General features: G+C 50.1%; 1 protein-coding gene across 2 annotated transcripts in view; it reads left to right on the top strand.

Annotated features, from left to right (window-relative positions):
* Nucleotides 1–17,899, top strand: part of PDIA5 (protein disulfide isomerase family A member 5) — a 904,279-nt gene that overhangs the window by 763,781 nt on the left and 122,599 nt on the right. For both annotated transcript variants that reach the window (XM_069616684.1, XM_069616685.1), the window contains exon 14: nt 11,442–11,572. In XM_069616684.1, the coding sequence (XP_069472785.1) occupies nt 11,442–11,572 (131 nt within the window). The remainder of the gene's footprint in view (nt 1–11,441; nt 11,573–17,899) is intronic.

Genomic DNA, 17,899 nt, shown 5'->3' with positions numbered 1-17,899 from the left:
TCTGAAGTGTCTCCACAGATGAACAAATTACTTATCTTTGGTAATGTTCTTTCTGATGGACATTCCTCCCACATATTCCTCATTGCCCGCCCTACCTGCCCCTCTTAATGCCCCAGATGGGCCACAGTCAGAGACCAAATGATCTGCAGAACCACAGTCTCATTGCTTCTCTGCACAGAGTCAAGGAGATCATGTCATCCCTCTTGTTGAGGGAATGCATGGCTTACAGTATATTCTGTACCGGCTTGCCCTCCACAGAAGGGAAGAATGTCACCAGGGCCAGCCTGATCACCCTCAACTCCATCAGATTGATGTGTTCTCAGTACTCTGGCAGGAACCACAGTTCAATCACCATAAGGTCTTGAAGATGAGCGACCCAGCCCTTTAGGCACGCATCTGTGACTAGTCACTTGTGGCGAAGGTTGACAAAAAAAGCAAACCCTTCAAGAGGTTGTCCTTCATGGATCACGATTGCAGATCTCTGGTCACTCTCACTGGGAACTGAAGAAGGTCCGAAGTTCGTCCCTGAAACTGAGACCACTGTGAGCTTAGAAGCGACTTCATGCGTAGCCAGGCCTCAAGCGCTACCAAGATGCATGATGCCCAGCAAGCGCAGAGAAGACGAGGCTGCAACTGGCGTCCGATCCTGGAAAACATGGACCATCTTGAACATGTTCGCCACTCTTTCCTCGTGTGGAAAACCCCGACTCAGGGGAGTGTCCAAGACCACACCAATAATTCTGTGGGACTGGGACAGCAAAACCTAAGACTTCTTGAAGTTCAGGGAAATGCCCAAGCTGTGCAATTGGCTGCAAGGCCGCACAGATATGCCAACGCTAGATTTGGTTGTTCAGCTGGGGAAATGCATGAATGCCTTCCCTTCTGAGGTGAGCCACTACTACTGCTAGCTTGGTGAAAACCCTGGGTGCAGATAAGAAGTGAGGGCTTTGAACTGGAAACTAGTTTCTTACTTTGAACCCCAGGTACTTCCTGTGGCTAGCCACATAGAAGTAGGCATCCTGGAGATCTAAGTAGACAAGCCTGTCATTCAAGTCCAGGGCCTGGAGGATCTGGGATAGAGTGACCATCTCAAACTTGTTCTTGCACAAGTACAGAAGCTGCAGATCCAAGATTTGGTCATAGACCTCTGTAGTTTTTTGGCACTTGAAAGTAAGTCGAATTCCAACCCCTGCCTCGTTCTGAATAGGGTACCCTCTATGGCCCAGTTTGACAGAAGCTGACGGATCTCCTCCAGCAGCAGAGGTTCCGAAGGAAAGGGTTGGTGGCATGGGGGTGGGGGCTGGATAGGCGAAAGGGAGGCAGTATTCCTGCTGGACAACCTGTGAGGCATAGGAATCAGATGTGGTACTTTTCTATTACTCGCCAAACAAGGATTTTATGACGGAAGTCTACTTCAGAGGCTTTGTGCCCGGGGCTGCAGATGGCACGGTGCAGGAGGAAGCGCCTCCTCTAGGTGTGCTTCTCCCCTACCCCTGTAGGGACACCAGTGTCCTTGCTTGCCCAATGGCGCTTGGCCTCTACCTCTCTGTGCATAGGTGGCGAAGGAGAGAAAACCCCTGCCCCTGCACGCCGGACTCACGGCCCGATGTTCTAAAGTGCTAGGCTCAGCGACTTGGCAGTTGCCTTCGAGGCTTAAAACCTTTTTGCAGCAACTTGTCGCCTTGGTGCCAAACAAGTTCATACCATCAAAGGGCATGTCCAGGAGTTTCTCTTGGACGTCATTAACGACGTCAGGATTCGCGACTAAGGGCCTCAAAGCCTTGCCGCAGCTCCCTTTTGGGGATGTGCTCAGCCTCCTTGGCCATCACGGACCACAGGCCAAAGAAAAATGTGTCCAAAGTGCAGGAAGCATTGACGTACCGGCAACCAAGGTTCGATGAGCCAAAAATCTTCCTACTCCAAGCTTCCACTCTTGCTCACCCTGTCGCGGGACAAAGACAGAAAAGAGGTGGTCTTAAGGTTCGCCATAGAAGCCTACACCACCAAAAACTCTCGGGAAACATGGGCAGAAGAATTAAGGAGTCAGAAGGGGCCAGACTGTACCTTTTGACCAGGTTGTGGTCCACCGTAGGAACTGACTCCGGCTTGTCCCACAGTTTAATCAATGGCCCCTCTATTGCATAATTGAAAGGTAACCAAGTCTTCTTATTAAGACCCGTGCCCAAGTGGTCAGTAGGATCATATTGCTCCTTCAGACATGAAGGGGCCGTCAGCCCTAAGGTGACCACCTTTGACATCGGACGCTGAAAAGCAGCCTGCAGTTTTACATGGGTGGCAGTAGGGATAATAATGACCACTGGCGAGGTGCCCTGGCCACTTGCCAGTCTCTCACATCCCTGGGGTGGAAGGGTTATAACCCAAAAGTGACGGGATACCCTCTGCCCCCTCATCATAAATGGCCTCTAACTGGAACTTCTCCAGCATGGGGTCTGGCATGGATTCACATGCTCATGAATATTCCCCGTCGTCAGGCCGGGAATCCTCGGTATAGAAAAAAATCAGTATCAGTTTCGTTTCTGATCTGTCTTTCTTAGTAGTAATCAATCACTGGTCTCTGGGTCATACTGCCCCCAGCCAATGACTGCCCTCTCCCTAAGCCCCGCCTCCGGCAGCCATCCTCAGATTTTTACCGCACGTTCAAGTGTTGGGAGTCCTCGTGCTGTAGCTCTCGAGCTTTTGCTGCGTTTGCACGCTTTTTCAGGAGATTTTTCTCATTTTTCGGTTAAATGGAGCCTCAAGCTCCACCGTTTCTACATCCGATCAACGGTGATCCATTTCAGAGTTTTCCACGCCCCTCAAGGGTAACGATTTCGTCGAGTTATGCTTTTGGAGGATTCCAGAAGTTCCGAGGCCTACCCCGGACGTGGCCCAGGAGAAAGGGAGCTCGACGCCCGGGAAGCTGTTCAGGACCTGCCCTGGATGCCAGCTTCAGAATGTTTTCAAGGAGGACGAGCATTCGTTATGCCTCTACTGTCTCCATGAGGACAAGACTCACAAGGAGAAGGACCGTGCATTTTGTGGGAACATGTCGGAGCGGACCATGAAGGATCGCCACCTTCGTCTCGCCAACTGGCTGGAGGGGAAGAGCCCGTTAGGTGAGAAGAGGAAAAAGAAGTCCGAGCGGTCTTCTAAGTCCTGTGAGGGTGCCCCGGCGACGGGGACCAACAAAAGGCTAAGCACCGCGAGTCTGCGGGCACCGGGAGCGCCGAACGGTCGGGCTCCTTGGCTGCCAGGCAGGGCGCATCCTCCCCGGCGCCATCAACCACGAGCCAATGCTCTTGCTCGGGTAAGAGGCAGTCTGAGAACCTGGCGAAGCTTCTGGAGAGGCCCCGGTCGATCTCGAAGATTCCGGCAGAGGGGGAGCGAGGCTTGGACCCTCCTCCCAAGGTGAAGGCCCCAGGCGTCCAGAAGGTGATGATGGCCTTAATTCACCCTGCTAAGACCTCGATTGAGGATGTAGCTGCGGCCCGGGCTCAGCCTGTGGAGGCTACACCAGTGGAGGCGCCCTCAGGACCCAGAGTCTCCCTGCCATTGCGGAGGGAGTCGTCTTTCAGGCCCATTGAGAAGACCCCCACGAAGTCCTTGTTGGAAAAGGTGGGGGAGGGGCTGGTGGCAATCGTGGATACGGACACGACCTCTGAAGAAGAGCTCATTGAAGTCGTGGAAGAGGCCCAGCCCATTGGGTGGGATCCCGACGAGTGCGACAACGAGAGCGACGGTGTCGCCGACAAGGCTACTCCAGAGCCCTCGCGCCTGTCGTTTACGGCGCCGCAGGACACCTCTACGGCCATTTTGTCAGAGATTCAGTCCTTATGCTCGGAGATAAGGACAAGGTTGCCCCTTCCACCGACGGAGGTACCTGAGCCAGACCCGACGGGGGAACCGGAGCCAGGACCTTCAGAGAGTCCCCCGCATAAGAGGAGGAGGAGGACGCATCCTACGCCACCTCTCCCACCTCTGCGGCCTGCTCTGCCTTCCCCCCGGTCTAAAACCCACGGGGATGATACAGGCACGGGCACGGCTACGACAGGTGACGACGGAGGCGACGACGGGACTTGTCGCCCCCTGCTCGGGCGTCCCCGTCCGACAAGATTGGATCCTTTCATGCCATGATTTCCAGGGCATCCGAGCTTTTCCAGCTCTGCCCAGAAGAAAAGAAGAAAGAAGGGTTCCTATACCAGCGGCGCGAGGCTAAAAGGAAAACGGTCCTCGCCGTACCGCTTCTTGATGACATCTGGGATGAGGGGCTCGCCCTCCTCAAGAACCCTGCCACGGCGCCGGCGAAGAGGGACCGGTACGAGAAGTAGAACCGGGTCCCCGACGCTGCCCCCTTGTGCCTTCGGGCACAACCTACCCCGGATTCAGTCGTCTCGGCGGCGGCAAAGAAGAAAGCTGGGGGGGCATCGGCCTCGACATCAACTTCGCCGCCGGACGGCGAGGGCAGGCAGTTGGACACGATGGGACGACGGATCATCTCATCCGCAGCGACGACTATCAAGGCGGACAAAGCCCTGGCTATCGTAGCCCGCTACGACAGGGAGTTGTGGTTCAAAATCGCCTCTCCGTTAGGCTTCCTCCCGGACACCAAAAGGGCTGAGGCCCTTGAAATCCTACAGGAGGGGGAGATTTCTTCGGACCACGCCATCACGGTGGCAACGGACATCGCCGACACCGGTTTCCCTCAGTTGGGCAACGGCGTTTGCTTGAGACGAGGATGGCTCAAGGCCACGGATTTCCACCAGGATGTACAAACCAAGGTTTTGGACATGCCCTTCGACGGGAACAACCTGTTTGGGAAGGCGGTTGATGAGTCCATTCAGGCCATCAAGACAGACACAGAGACTGCCCGGGCACTGGGAGTGCTCCAACGACGACGGCCGTCCTTTCGGATCTCCGGAGGCAGACAAGGTGCCTCCAAGGGATCCGGCAGTGGCTCCTCCACTTACCGCCAAGCGGCAAGATCTTCGTCCCAGGAAGCCTACAGGGGACGCGGCAAGTCAGGTGGTTCCCGTCGTCGTCAAGGAGGTCAAGGATGCAAGGCGGCCTCCAAACAAGATTGAACCGACCGTGGGGTCGGGCCCCCGCCGAAGCACCCCGGTGGGAGGCCGGCTGGCGAGGTTCGTCAGCGTGTGGGAGTCCATCTCCACCGACCGTTGGGTGCTGGAGTTTCAGAAGAAGTGCCCTCGCGTTCCACCCGTGGCCAGGAAGGAAAATCATGTCCCTCAACTACTGTTGGAAGTAAGGGCGATGCTCAAGAAGGGTGCCATCGAGCTCGTCCCAAAGAGGCTTCGGGGCTCCGGAGTTTACTCAAGGTACTTCCTTGTAAAAAAGAAGACAGGAGGATGGCGCCCCATCCTGGACCTACGACGACTGAACAAGTACATCAAGGCACAAAAGTTCAGTATGTTCACCCGCCAGCATGTGCTGGGACAGCTGGAGGAGGGCGATTTCCTGTCGTTGTTGGACTTGGAGGAGGCGTACTTCCACATCCCCATTCTGAAAAGACACCGAAAGTTCCTCAGGTTCGTGGTCCAAGGGCGGCACTACCAGTTCAAGGCCCTCCCGTTCGGATTGAAGTCGGCACCCAAGGTGTTCACCAAGTGCCTCGCACCGGTGGCGGCGCGGCTGCGCCTACAGGGGATCCACGTCTACCCCTACCTGGACGACTGGCTCATCCGGGCAAGGACAAGGGAGCTCACCATGGAGCACACTGCGAAGACCGTCCAGCTGCTCACAGACCTGGGATTCTCCATCAACTTTCCAAAATCCCACCTGGTTCCGTCGCAAGTCGCCCTGTTTCTGGGAGCCAACCTTGACACAGTGGCGCGGCTGGCCTCGCCGTCGGAGGAAAGGACCAGGACCATTCTGGGCAAGGTGCAGCATCTGCTGGCCACGGACATGGCCAGGGTAAGATATATCAAGTCCCTCCTCGGGATGATGTCCTCCTGCATTTATCTGGTGCTCCTTTGCAGGCTTCGGATGAGACCGTTACAGCAGTTCCTCGACGGCTGCTGGATCCAGTCGACGGGCAGCTTCGAGGACAGGATACCTCTCAACGAGACGTTCCGTCAGGCGATCCGGTGGTGGAGTACCCGCGCCCATCTGTCTGCGGACACAGACTTTCAGACCCCAGCTCACCAGGTGACGGTGACGACGGACGCCTCCCTGGAAGGTTGGGGAGCACACTCCGGAGATCTTCATGCGAGAGGCCTTTGGCTCCCGGAGGAGAAGTCTCTCCATATCAACATCTTGGAGCTCTGCGCAGTGTTCTGGGCCCTCAGGTCCTTTCTTCCGTCCCTCAAGGGCAAGGTGGTGAGGATCTTCACCGACAACACCATCACGATGTTCTACATCCGGAAGCAGGGCGGAACCAGGTCCCCGGCCCTATCCAAAGAAGCCCAGGATCTGTTTCATTGGGCCGTCGCCCAAGGGATGTTTCTGGTGCCTCTTCATCTGGCAGGAATAAAAAACACAATCGCCGACTCACTCAGCAGGGAGCTGCGCTCGTGCCACGAGTGGGAACTACGACAAGATCAAGTGGATCGACTCTTCCGACGATGGGGCGAACCCCAAATCGATCTCTTCGCGACGGCGACAAATTCCAAGTGCCGGAGGTTCGCCAGCAGGTTCCCCCAGCTGAGGAGCATGGGCGATGCTTTCTCGTTCCCCTGGGACGGCCTATTTCTTTATGCGTTCCCTCCGCTACAGTTGCTGCTCCGGCTAATCAACCAGCTCAAGAGGTCCCGGTGCAGGATGATCCTCGTCGCACTGGCGTGGCCGAGGCAGATCTGGTTCCCGGACCTTCTGGACTTGTCAACGTCCCCACTAGTCAAGCTGCCGACAGACGCAGACCTTCTCTCCAGAGAAGGAGGTGCCATTCTTCACCACAGCCCGGAGTTGCTGAACTTGCAGGCCTGGCTCCTGCAGCACTAGAGTTTGGAGGGTACGACATCCCGGCCGACTGCAGAGAGGTTCTTGCAAAGGCCAGGGCGTCCTCAACTCTCAAGTGCTACGGACATAAATGGAAGAGGTTCTCTGTCTGGTGCCGTGCACAGAAGATTAACCCTCTGCCGATTACGGCCCCACAAGTACTGCCGTACCTACTGTCGCTGGCCAAAGCTGGACTGGCTCACGCCTCCATCAAAATACATCTGGCTGCAATCTCCTGATATACCAGGACGACGGGACGGGCGTCCTTGTGGTCTCATCGCCTGGTGAAAGAATTCATGAAGGGACTATTCCAATCATTCCCGCCGGTGAAGGCTCCTGCCCCGGCGTGGGAGCTTAATGTGGTGCTGACCAAGCTCATGGGGGCCCCATTCGAGCCTATGCATTCGGCGCCTTTGAAGTTCCTGTCGTGGAAGACCGCTTTCCTCGTGGCCATCACCTCCGCACGACGAGTGGGAGAGATCCAGGCCCTATCTTGCAAGCCTCCATACTTGACTTTTCATGACTCAAGGGTGGTGCTGAGGACACACCCATCCTTTATGCCCAAGGTGCCGTCGGACTTCCACCTCAACGAGCCCTTGGTGTTGCCAGTTTTCTTCCTGTCGCCTTTGTCGCCGGCTGAGAGGACTTTGCACTCGCTGGATGTAGCTAGAACGCTGAAGTTCTACGTGGACCGCACAAAGAGTTTTCGGAAGACGTCACAACTGTTTGTGAACTTTGGGACTGTGAATCAAGGGAAGGCTCTCTCGAAGACTTCCATTTCCAGATGGCTCTCCGGCTGCATCATGCACTGTCACCGGTTGGCAAACCGACAGCTGCCCGGCCGTCCGAGAGCCCATTCGACCAGAGCGATCGCTGCTACCACGGCGTTCCTGTCTGGTGTGCCCCTGCTGGACATGTGCAGGGCTGCGACGTGGAGGTCGACGCACACCTTCACAAGATTCTACTGCATTGATCGGGACTCCAGGGAGGAGTCCAGGGTCGGCCAAGCAGTGCTGCGCAACCTGTTCGCCTAAGGTGAGCCTGGTGAGGAGGTAAGTGTTGCTTAATGTTGAGTTGTTGTATTGCTTAATGTTGAGCATGTTGCCACCTCCCGTGGTTGTACATGTGTGTACTGCTATGTATTCTCTTATTCATGAGCATGTGAATCCATGCCAGACCCCATGCTGGAGAAGGAACAACCTACTTACCTGTAACTGTTGTTCTCCAGCATGGGTCTGGCATGGATTCACATGCAAACCCTCCCGCCTACCCCTCTGCGGCTCTTCACTTGGTCATACTGCCACTTTACGTGCTACCAAATCTGAGGATGGCTGCCGGAGGTGGGGCTTAGGGAGAGGGCAGTCATTGGCTGGGGGCAGTATGACCCAGAGACCAATGATTGGTTACTACTAATAAAGACAGATCAGAAACGAAACTGATACTGATACTGATTTTTTTCTATACCGAGGATTCCCGGCCTGACGACGGGGAATATTCATGAGCATGTGAATCCATGCCAGACCCATGCTGGAGAACAACAGTTACAGGTAAGTAACTTGTTCCATATGTGCTGCTGGACAAGGACCATAAGATAGGGAACCAACGTAAGGGTGTGCCCTTTTTCTGAGATCTTGTTGCATCCCTTTGCAGACTCATTGCCGGCTCTACCAAGCGTGGTGGTATTTGTTGGCTTGGCCGATGGTGCTGATGTCTTGACCGCCAGCTACGGAGCATTAGTGAAGATGTCCAGCATCTTCATTCAGAATACCTCCCACTCCTCTGGAGGTAGAGGATTGGGTGGGAAAAGGTACCTTTCGGACAGGGGACCGTGCCCCAGTACCATAGACTGCCCCCACACAAGTCTGCTCATCACCCTGCTACTTGTGGAGGAAGGTGGAGCGTATGGCTTTACGCTCTTGAAGTTCCTTTTGGTGCATCAATGGGGACAACGCACAGTCCTGCGTGTTGTGGCCTTAACCAAGGCAGTAAAGGCATATGCAGTGCGGGTCTGAAACAGACATCCGCACACAATCTGCACAATCCGCACTGGGTTTGAACCCAGAAAACGTTTTCTAATTTTGCATCACAACAAATACGAGAAACGTAGCAATCGGTAACAAATTAGAGTAAATGGCGGTGTTCCTAGAACAAGTAGTGTGTACGTAAAAAAGGAACTGAGGTCACAGACGCACATATATATGTGTGTGTTTGTGTATAATATATATAGTGGGGCACGTAGAGGCATTGGGCAGAGCCAAGCTGCGCCCCCTGGCAGTGGAAACATTTCCAAAGAGCAGCTGGCATTGGCAAATAGATGAATCCGTGGGTGGAAGGAGTCCGTTAGAATCCCATGTGCTGACCTCATTATGTTTCTTCAGGGGGACGGGTCCTAGTTGCACACTTCACATTTGAGAGCCATCTGACTGGCTGCCTTCCTTCACCACATCCAGTGCCTCATAAATGCTTTTTGATGTAGTGCCTCCTCACTATCTTTCCAGCTTCTGGCATCTCACACATGCCTCTCGCTCCATTGCTTAACTGCATATGGCGCCTGGTACATGCTTGTTTTGGGCACATCTCCACATTGTATCTATCCAGCATCTGGCCCCTGTACAGGTTCTCCGATACTCGCTTGCTGGTACTGTCATACTTGCATCAGCAGGCAGCTTAACTGTTCTTCCTCTGGATGTTCTGCTTCCCAGTGTTCTGTCACCCCTCCAGCTGACCACTACTCTGGTTATCTTTAAGTGAGACTCCACCTTCTCCATTACAATAAGTCCTCCCTCATATCCATTTTGCCGCTTCCCCTGTGATGCGATCAAGAGGGGAGTTGTAATCCTTCAGAATGTGATCTGTTTTCCCCTTTGCACTGCCCAAGTCGGTTGCATCCATAGTCTGTTTGCCTCAGGGTGCTAACCTGTGAAAATAGGGTGTAAAGGATCTCAATTTCCAGTTGGAATGTTACTTGCATCCAGGTGTGCTATGCCATCCAGGATTGCACTCTTCCATTAGGCATTCCCATTCCTGCGGTTTGCACCCAGCAACTCTTTTTTTTTCTCCTATTAAACTTTTCTCTAGGGCACACACTTGGGCTGCTCTGCATGCTTTATGTAAATATTATGCTCTAGAAGTCTCGATGTTGTAACACACTTCAGGGCTATTTTAAAGAAATTCTTTGGCTAGGCTTTTTCTGCTCGTTGCAGCTGCCTCCCTCCATTGTAATGGTGCATAGTAACTTCCTTCAAAATGGCCTATCCACCGCAATCTCCCTGACTTCTCCCAACCATCCTCTGACACTCTTTGGTCTGTGTACTTCCAAGAAATTGAGTGTCTTGCTCTGCTTTCGTTCATGCCTTACCATTTTTTAGTGCTTTTTCGCATGCACGATTGCGTACTGCACAATTTCTTTTATAAAAAAGCGAAAGCTTTATTTCAATGGATTGCTTTTCTCCCGTAGATTCCTCATCTGATAGATATTGCAATATCTATCAGATGAGGAGTCTCTGGGAGAAGAATCTATAGAAAGAACATTACGGTAAGTCATTTCTCCTTTTGTCTGAGAGAAAGGCAGAACATGTTAGAAACAAGAAAACTAAAGGGGCACGTATGCCCTCAAACTAAACCCCAGTACAGCTTTAAGCATTTCAATACTCTTGAGAGAGGAGCACCTTAAGTGGTGGAGGGGGCCTGGGTTGGACAGTGGAAGGAAAGGAGGAAAAGGGGTGGCAAAGACAAGGAAATGACATATTCTACCTTTCTATCCCTTTACCGCCTTCCACTAATGATACCATTACAGATTCAACGGGGAGGGGGACGACACATGAGAAACAAGAGGCTTTCCCAATTGACGCACAAAGAGCAGAGGACCAATATGCCAACACTGCAGATGCAATTCATTGACGATCCACCTTTTCCATTCATACTCCTCCATCTTGCTTTTCTGTTTGACATCTTCTCCCTCACAAAGAGGGTTATCAAGTCTTCAATCATTTCTTTCTTTCCCCGAAGTTGGTCCTAATTGGGTACTGAATCTGTCTCTTGTTGGCCAGTCAGATGCTTAGCCGCACCCACTGAATGACTCAGTTGAGTTGATTTGGTGGTCTAATTCCCTTCCTCTCATGGTCAGTGTGGGTAGTTTCGTTGCCGCTTGTTTTTCCTCCTACCCATTTGCCACATGCACCATCGGGTCATGATGGTATGGTGTAAATTGCCTTTTGTGTGTTGAAGCCATACATCTAAATGTATGGATAAGCCAGGAATCTATATGTATGCATTTCTTCTGGGGAGGATTGTGAGATCAGTAATTGACTGTTATTATTTGTGCTTCATTGGATTTAAGTTATGGTTCCAGTATTGTTGTACAAATTGTTTTAGTTACTCCACATCACAAACAGTTTTTCGTCAAATAATTTTACGAGGTTTCTGTTTTATGGAAATATCCCGAACTAACTTTGCATTTGTGCCAACTAATTCTTTATTTTCCTCTGCAGCCCAGAAGCCCCTCCCCCACCCGAACCATCCTGGGAAGAGAAGCAGACCAGTGTCCTACACCTCCTTGGCGAAGACTTCAGAGAGTCTTTAAAGAAGAAAAAGCACGCCCTTGTCATGTTTTATGCACCATGTGAGTAGTTCCAGGCTGTTTTTGAATTTTTCTAAAAGATCCACCAAGAAAATGAATACTGCATGGCCAGTCCATCAAAATGTTGAATTGACTTGAGGAACAGTAGCAAAAAGATTGACAAAACCTCTATTGTACGTATTTATACAAAATAATGATTTGGGGTCATTTTTACAATAGCTGCAGGGAACTAAATAGCCTATCAGTCACATTAAGTGATACTCCTGTACTGTTTCACAGTGTTGTAAGTGTGAGCATAGTTGGTCTACATATTTTTTTTTTGTCGTGATAATGTGGCAGGTTTCAAGAAGTACACATGTGGATGGCGTGTCAACTTTTTTTTGACACATAGAAATGCATGTTTTTCCATTGAAGACCAGCATAGAATAGCCTGCTCTGTGAAACCGCTTTTCATTGGGAAAAACGATGCTCGACATAGATGGCGGCTCACAGTGGGAATGGCCTTGTGAAATTATAAAACCCTTGAATTGTTCAGAAGTGTAACAGATGTTGACCAATATGAGATGTTTGTAGGATTTCATACTTTTCTGGCCCCTCGTGATTAGAAAAATCCTCCAAAGGTGTGTGTGTGTGTGTTCGTTTGCCTTTTATAATGCAATTTAAAATAAGTGAGAGTGGCACTTCTTGCTGGTTTCTTCTGCCGTAAGCTTCCATGGCTGCGATACCAAGATCCAAGAGCCACAAACCTGGTCACAGATGGGTGTTCCACGTTAACTCCCCAAAAATGCAAAATGGCTATTAGGAATTTAAAAATCCTATAACACCAGTTTGGCTTCTGCCTCCATCTGGTAGCAAGTCTAAGAAACCAGCTCTTCTATTGCAAATTCATTACAGCATGGAGTCCTGGGGCAAGGGGTGCTGGTAGCGCAGATGCGAGCTACAGGATAGGAGAACCTCAATGTTAACCAAAGCATCAGGGGCTGTGATGAATTGGAAATGGGACACTCTAGGGCAAATGAATACCATCTATTTGTGTCCAATCAATGTAACTGGTCAGAAAGGTCTAAGCACACTGTGGTGTAAAAAATAAATCCGCATTTATTAGGAATATAAAGATATAAAAACAGATCAAGCAGTGCTGCTAAATTCATCTACTTCTTGAGTCGTACAAAAATCCATCAAACTTTTGAATCATGCAAAATTAATTTCAAGACACGCCATCGTGAAATCAAAAATAACCCATCACCAATATTAATTCATGCAACTGTCAAGTCTGGGCCGTATTCATCCTTAATTCCTTGTCTGCCTATATAGATGTAGACGCCGTGTGCCACACGCATTTTTGGAGGTGGCTCCTTTTCCTTGATGTACTTCTCGTTCCACAAATCACCTCTTGCTCCCACAGCAGCCACCTTCAAGTGGCGCGTCGTGCAGCGGCTACACTGCAGGATTCAAATTTCCACTGAGGTGTCACCTTTCAGAGGATCTAAGCTCAGCTCTCCATCACCAATGATTAGTTGATCTTCTGGTGATGTTTTCTCCAGTGGTGTTGCGGTCCATTGGCTCGGGCAAGGGAAAAGGGAAGACCACTGATCGCCCCCGTTAGTTCCGAAGGTAAATAGCCTGCCACATCACTTCCTCCTCCCTGTTCTCTGACCAAAAATGGTAAGGATGCACACAGCCAATCCCTGCCATGTGTTACTCCTATGCACGATTCAGGGCCAGTTCCTGTCAGATGGGTCAGGTTTTGGAGAAGGGCTTGACCAAGCAAGGTGAAGCAGTGTGGAAGCAAATTGTCGGACTGCATTACGACCAGTTGATTTTTAGCACCCGAAACATGCTCTGTTTATCACCTGCCCTCCAAAAACAATCTGAAATATCACCTCTTTACATCATAGGGAGACAAAGGATTAGTGCTTTAAAGAGGATGTCTCCATGTGTAACACGTCAATCACGTCCCGTGTGCTTTCTGTCCTCTTTGACACATAGTTCTGTGCACCTTAAACAGCCCATTTGATATTACCTCAACCTTGATCAACTTTCATCTTTTCAAGAGCATGTCTTTCTGCTTAATCGACTGTGCCATCGCCACGCAAAACGGGGTTCGCAGCCCCAACACTACAATTTACCTTCATCTAAATCACCTCTCAACCTGGGCATTGTCAATGTTGAGTAAGAAAAGACCTGTCCCAGTGTCTGATGGACGCACGCCATCTTTGCAATAATACCAAGGTGTGTTCAAGTTTACTAGGCCATGCCAAAGAAAGCAGCCCACTGGAATTGGACCGAACAAAAGTTTCATCGTGTGCCTCTCGGACTTGGTGGTCTTATTGAGCCTTCTGCAGTCAACCCAGCTATTCCAGTAGGGTTGGCGGAAAGTTCCCTTTCCAGCATAGCTTAACTTGAGAGCTTGGTTCAAGAAGCCCTTGCTTTCTTGTTTATTGAAACTTGCGCAAATCAACCTAAATATGTGTGCAGCAGGGAAGCACTGATCAAGGGCACAATACAGGAACAAAATGTGTAGATTGTGTAATTGGGCCTCCGACATTTGAACCTGCTATATAGGCCTCCTTGTTTGTTCGCCTTCTTCACTGGGAACTCTTAATTATGTGGACTATCGAATTACTTGCGGTTTAGCAGAATATTCTCAATAGATCCAATCCTATTTGCAAGAATGGTACTTAAAAACAATGTTGACAAGCTTGCGTGTTCTTTTAACCAGTTCACTGACCGGTCAGTAGAGTCGGTGGTCTTTCCAACAGGAAAACAGCCTTCATTAGTTTAATTTTGTTCAGGGTGTTCGTCGAGTAGACCTCTCCCAGGGAAGATCAGAGCGCTGTACATGGCACCTGAGAGGCAGCGAGAAGGGAGGTACTAAGTGCATTAGAGGCCTCTGCACTGTAGAATTCAAGCAATTCTGCACATGTAATATCCATTATGAAGACCATGAAGTGGAGAGCATTAGGTAATGGTGAGCAGCCTTTTGCAGGGGTCATTTGGAGGTCAGAACCTATGCATTTTTCCCAGGTGTCTTTGGTGTGCTCAGTTTTAGGTATTTTTCGTTTTACTTACTTTGCCAGCTTCATATTTCTTTGGAAGCAAGTAATTCTTGTTTTTTTGGTTCCATCATAGTAGGATGTAGTACTGAAGGTAGTCTCCTTGTACCCGTAGTTTGGTGACTGGGGGCTCGGAAGCATCTGAAAGCATCATTCCTGGATGGACTCCTTCTTGGAGTTCCCTTTAGCAACTTGCACAGTGTTCTTAAAGTGTACTTCTATGTTCAACTCTTCCGTCTGATCCATACTCTATCCAAGGACCATTGATTTCAGGGTCTGAGAAGCACCCCCATACCCTGGATGGCAAATAAGGCTTAAGTTAACCTTTTCTTTATTTCCTCTGATCCAAGACCATGAGCTTATCAATGAAGTCATCAGCTGTTTGATTGGGGCGCCATTAGTGTGTCAGTGCGACAGTCCCACCTGCTGTCAGTGGTACCTCAAGCAGGGCAAGTGTATTACATCATCTCTAAAGGATGGTTTGAAAGACTATATTCCAACTTCTCCCCAGAAATGGATGCTTAATATGTATTACACTCTTGAACTTGACTTCCTTGAAGGTTTTCTTTGCGGGGGCTATATTGCCAAGACCAGTATCTGAAGACTGTTCCTTTAAAGGGCGGCATAGAAACCTGCAAGTCGCCTTCAATCAAGCGCAGCATTTATACCATTCACAGGACTGCAACATTTTCAGAGCTACAAATGAAACTTTTGTTTGGCCCAATTGCAGTGGGCTGCTTTCTTTGGCATGGGCTGGCAAACTTGAACACACCTTGGTATTATCGCAAAGATGGGGTGCGTATATCAGAGACTGGGACAGATCTTTTCTTGTTCAACATTGACGACGCCCTGGTTGAGAGGTGATTTAGTTGAAGGTAGATTGTAGTGTTGGGGCTGCGAACCCCGTTTTGCGTGGCAGTGGCACAGTTGAAGATGCCGCGAGACATGCTCTTGTAAAGATGAAAGTTGATCAAATAGGGCTATCTCTCTCCTCCACCCCCTCGCCCCCCTCTGTGGAAGACTGAAGTGGCAGGGGCTCGGTGGTGATGTGTTGCAGCCCCACAGCGTTCGAGCTGTGTTAATTTAGAAGTGGATGTCGCCCTTTGCAGCTCGCATCAGAGGCTACACTTTTGGACTATAGAGAGGAGGGCCCACAGTCGGGGCCAGAGCCATAATGTAAGGAAATGTAGACTGAACACATGGAATGTTGCTGAAACCTAAAAGGTGTTTTTTCTTTTTCTTTTAGCATAGGGGAGTCATTGTCTCCCCCAAGATACCTGTTGGTCCTTGGTGTGCTGATCTTGTAAATATTGAATAAAACTGCAGCCATAGTATTTCCACCATAGAAAAGTATCGGTCTACTTTTCTGAAACAAAAATGTGTGGGTAACTTTCCCGGGGCCTGGCAAGGTCCACTCTTGGGTGTCCCAAATTGCACTGCCTATGATGTGCAGCTTGTCTCCAGAGAATCAATATCAGTAAGACACATTGATTTGACATGGCTTTGTCACGCATGCGCATTAAAGACCTCTCGGTGAGTGTGGCCGATGAAGGATGCTCTGTAGGGACCGGCTTTTAGGCTCCCATCGGATTCTGTTCTGCTACACGTAGTGCTTTGTTCTGTATGTCCGCACGGAATTCCACATACTGTACAAGAATACAGAATAATGTGTGCTAAAAAAAAGCCAGAACCTGCCTAACCTACATCCTTTATCCAAGTCAACTAAATGGGCATCATACAAATGGGGAGATAGAAAACCTGGGCACACAGCTAGGCTTCCCCGGTTTGACCAATCATTCTGGTTTAACCCGGGCAAATCACTCTACGTAAATGGAGCATATGTTCTGTGAGTGCCAAAATTGCAATCTCCTAGGAGTGATTCTGTGAAGTGTGAAATACACAGAAAGAATCGATCATGCATGCAAGCCCGAACTGCTAGGCCGGATCCCCTCTGCACTGGAACGCAAGCAACCCAGACCTGTTTCGGCCTTGTTGGGCCTCATCGCTGAGGTGAAGCTTGGTTCCCTATGGCGCAGCGAGCAAGGGACACTTTGGGCATACCCTCTCTCACATAGGGAGACAAATCTACTTAAAATAGATTAAGAACTGCACTATTAGTTTGATGGGACTTTACTGGAGCTTCACTATGTAAGGAGTCTGCCAGCCCTATTTATCTTAACACCCCCACCCCCATCAGCCTATGGTAATTGTCCATACATACTCAGTCTTCTACACTGTTTGTGAGCAAAGGTGGTGGTGAAGAAACTCATTTTAGGCATTGAGGTTTGCTGCCTCAAACTAAAGGCTTGCTATCTTCCACACATTGAATTACTTTTTCTCCCCACTTCCACCATCCTGAAGATGTGGGTGCCACCTGCTGCTCCCACGTTTTCCTGCTGGAGGACGAGGGAAAGCTCCCCTGTGGCACTAGGCCCTTGAGTGGCTCCGTTTCCTGCTTGCCGGTCCCTTCCTAGGAGGGCATGATCCTGCTCAATGTTACTCGGAGGCGTTGCTAGCGGTGGAGGCTGAGTAGGGGGGGCTATGGCCCCGGGTCTTTTGGTTGTAGCCATGGATAGAATCTCAGGAGCTACAATCATAAGGCTAGGTAGCCCCTGTCCCGACAGTCCCGACATTAGCGTAGCCCCAGATCTTTTCCAGACCTAGCAACGCCCCTGGTGTTACTCAATGTAGCAACCGCAGAAGCAAACAGTATCTGCCGCCTTCCATAATATATAGCAAATGTACTCTATGCAGGTCTGATGAAGTGTGAAATTCACGCAAGGTGCGTTTGGAACCTTTGAGAGCTGATATATGCATGCATCACACACACACACACACACATGCATGCAAGCTGAGCACTTAAATATGTTGATTATAAGTGGCTTATAAATACATAAATACTTTTAGGTATGTATTAAAATATGCATATTTTGCAATGTTTCTGTTTTCATGAGCCAATAAACCTTTCCTGAATAGCGAATTCAAATTCAACAAATCTCTCATTCGCCGCATACATTAGGCTAATTACTTATGAATCTGTGGCTAAGAGCACCCTGATAACGTGGGGGGGGGGAGAAATACCCTTTCTGCATTTGTTTCGATGTGGTTTACAGTGCAATGAATCTAGCCCAGTGGTCCCATGACATCTCCTAGTTTTTGCATCCGTGTGATTTATGCTAGTTTTGGCCGCAGCCCCAGCTTCTGTGCTCAGTATTCTGGCTCCGTGCACATGCTGGTACCTGGTCCAAGCATCTGTTTGACTCTTGTGTCATTCAATTCCTGTCCCTCTGTGCAGCTACTGCGGATGCATTTT

The sequence above is a fragment of the Ambystoma mexicanum genome, chromosome 9, assembly GCF_040938575.1.
Source record: "Ambystoma mexicanum isolate Mex_15411 chromosome 9, UKY_AmexF1_1, whole genome shotgun sequence".
Classification (NCBI taxonomy): Eukaryota; Metazoa; Chordata; class Amphibia; order Caudata; family Ambystomatidae; genus Ambystoma; species Ambystoma mexicanum.
The sequence above is the reverse complement of the archived record's forward strand: the minus strand, read 5'-3'. Positions and strand labels throughout refer to the sequence as shown.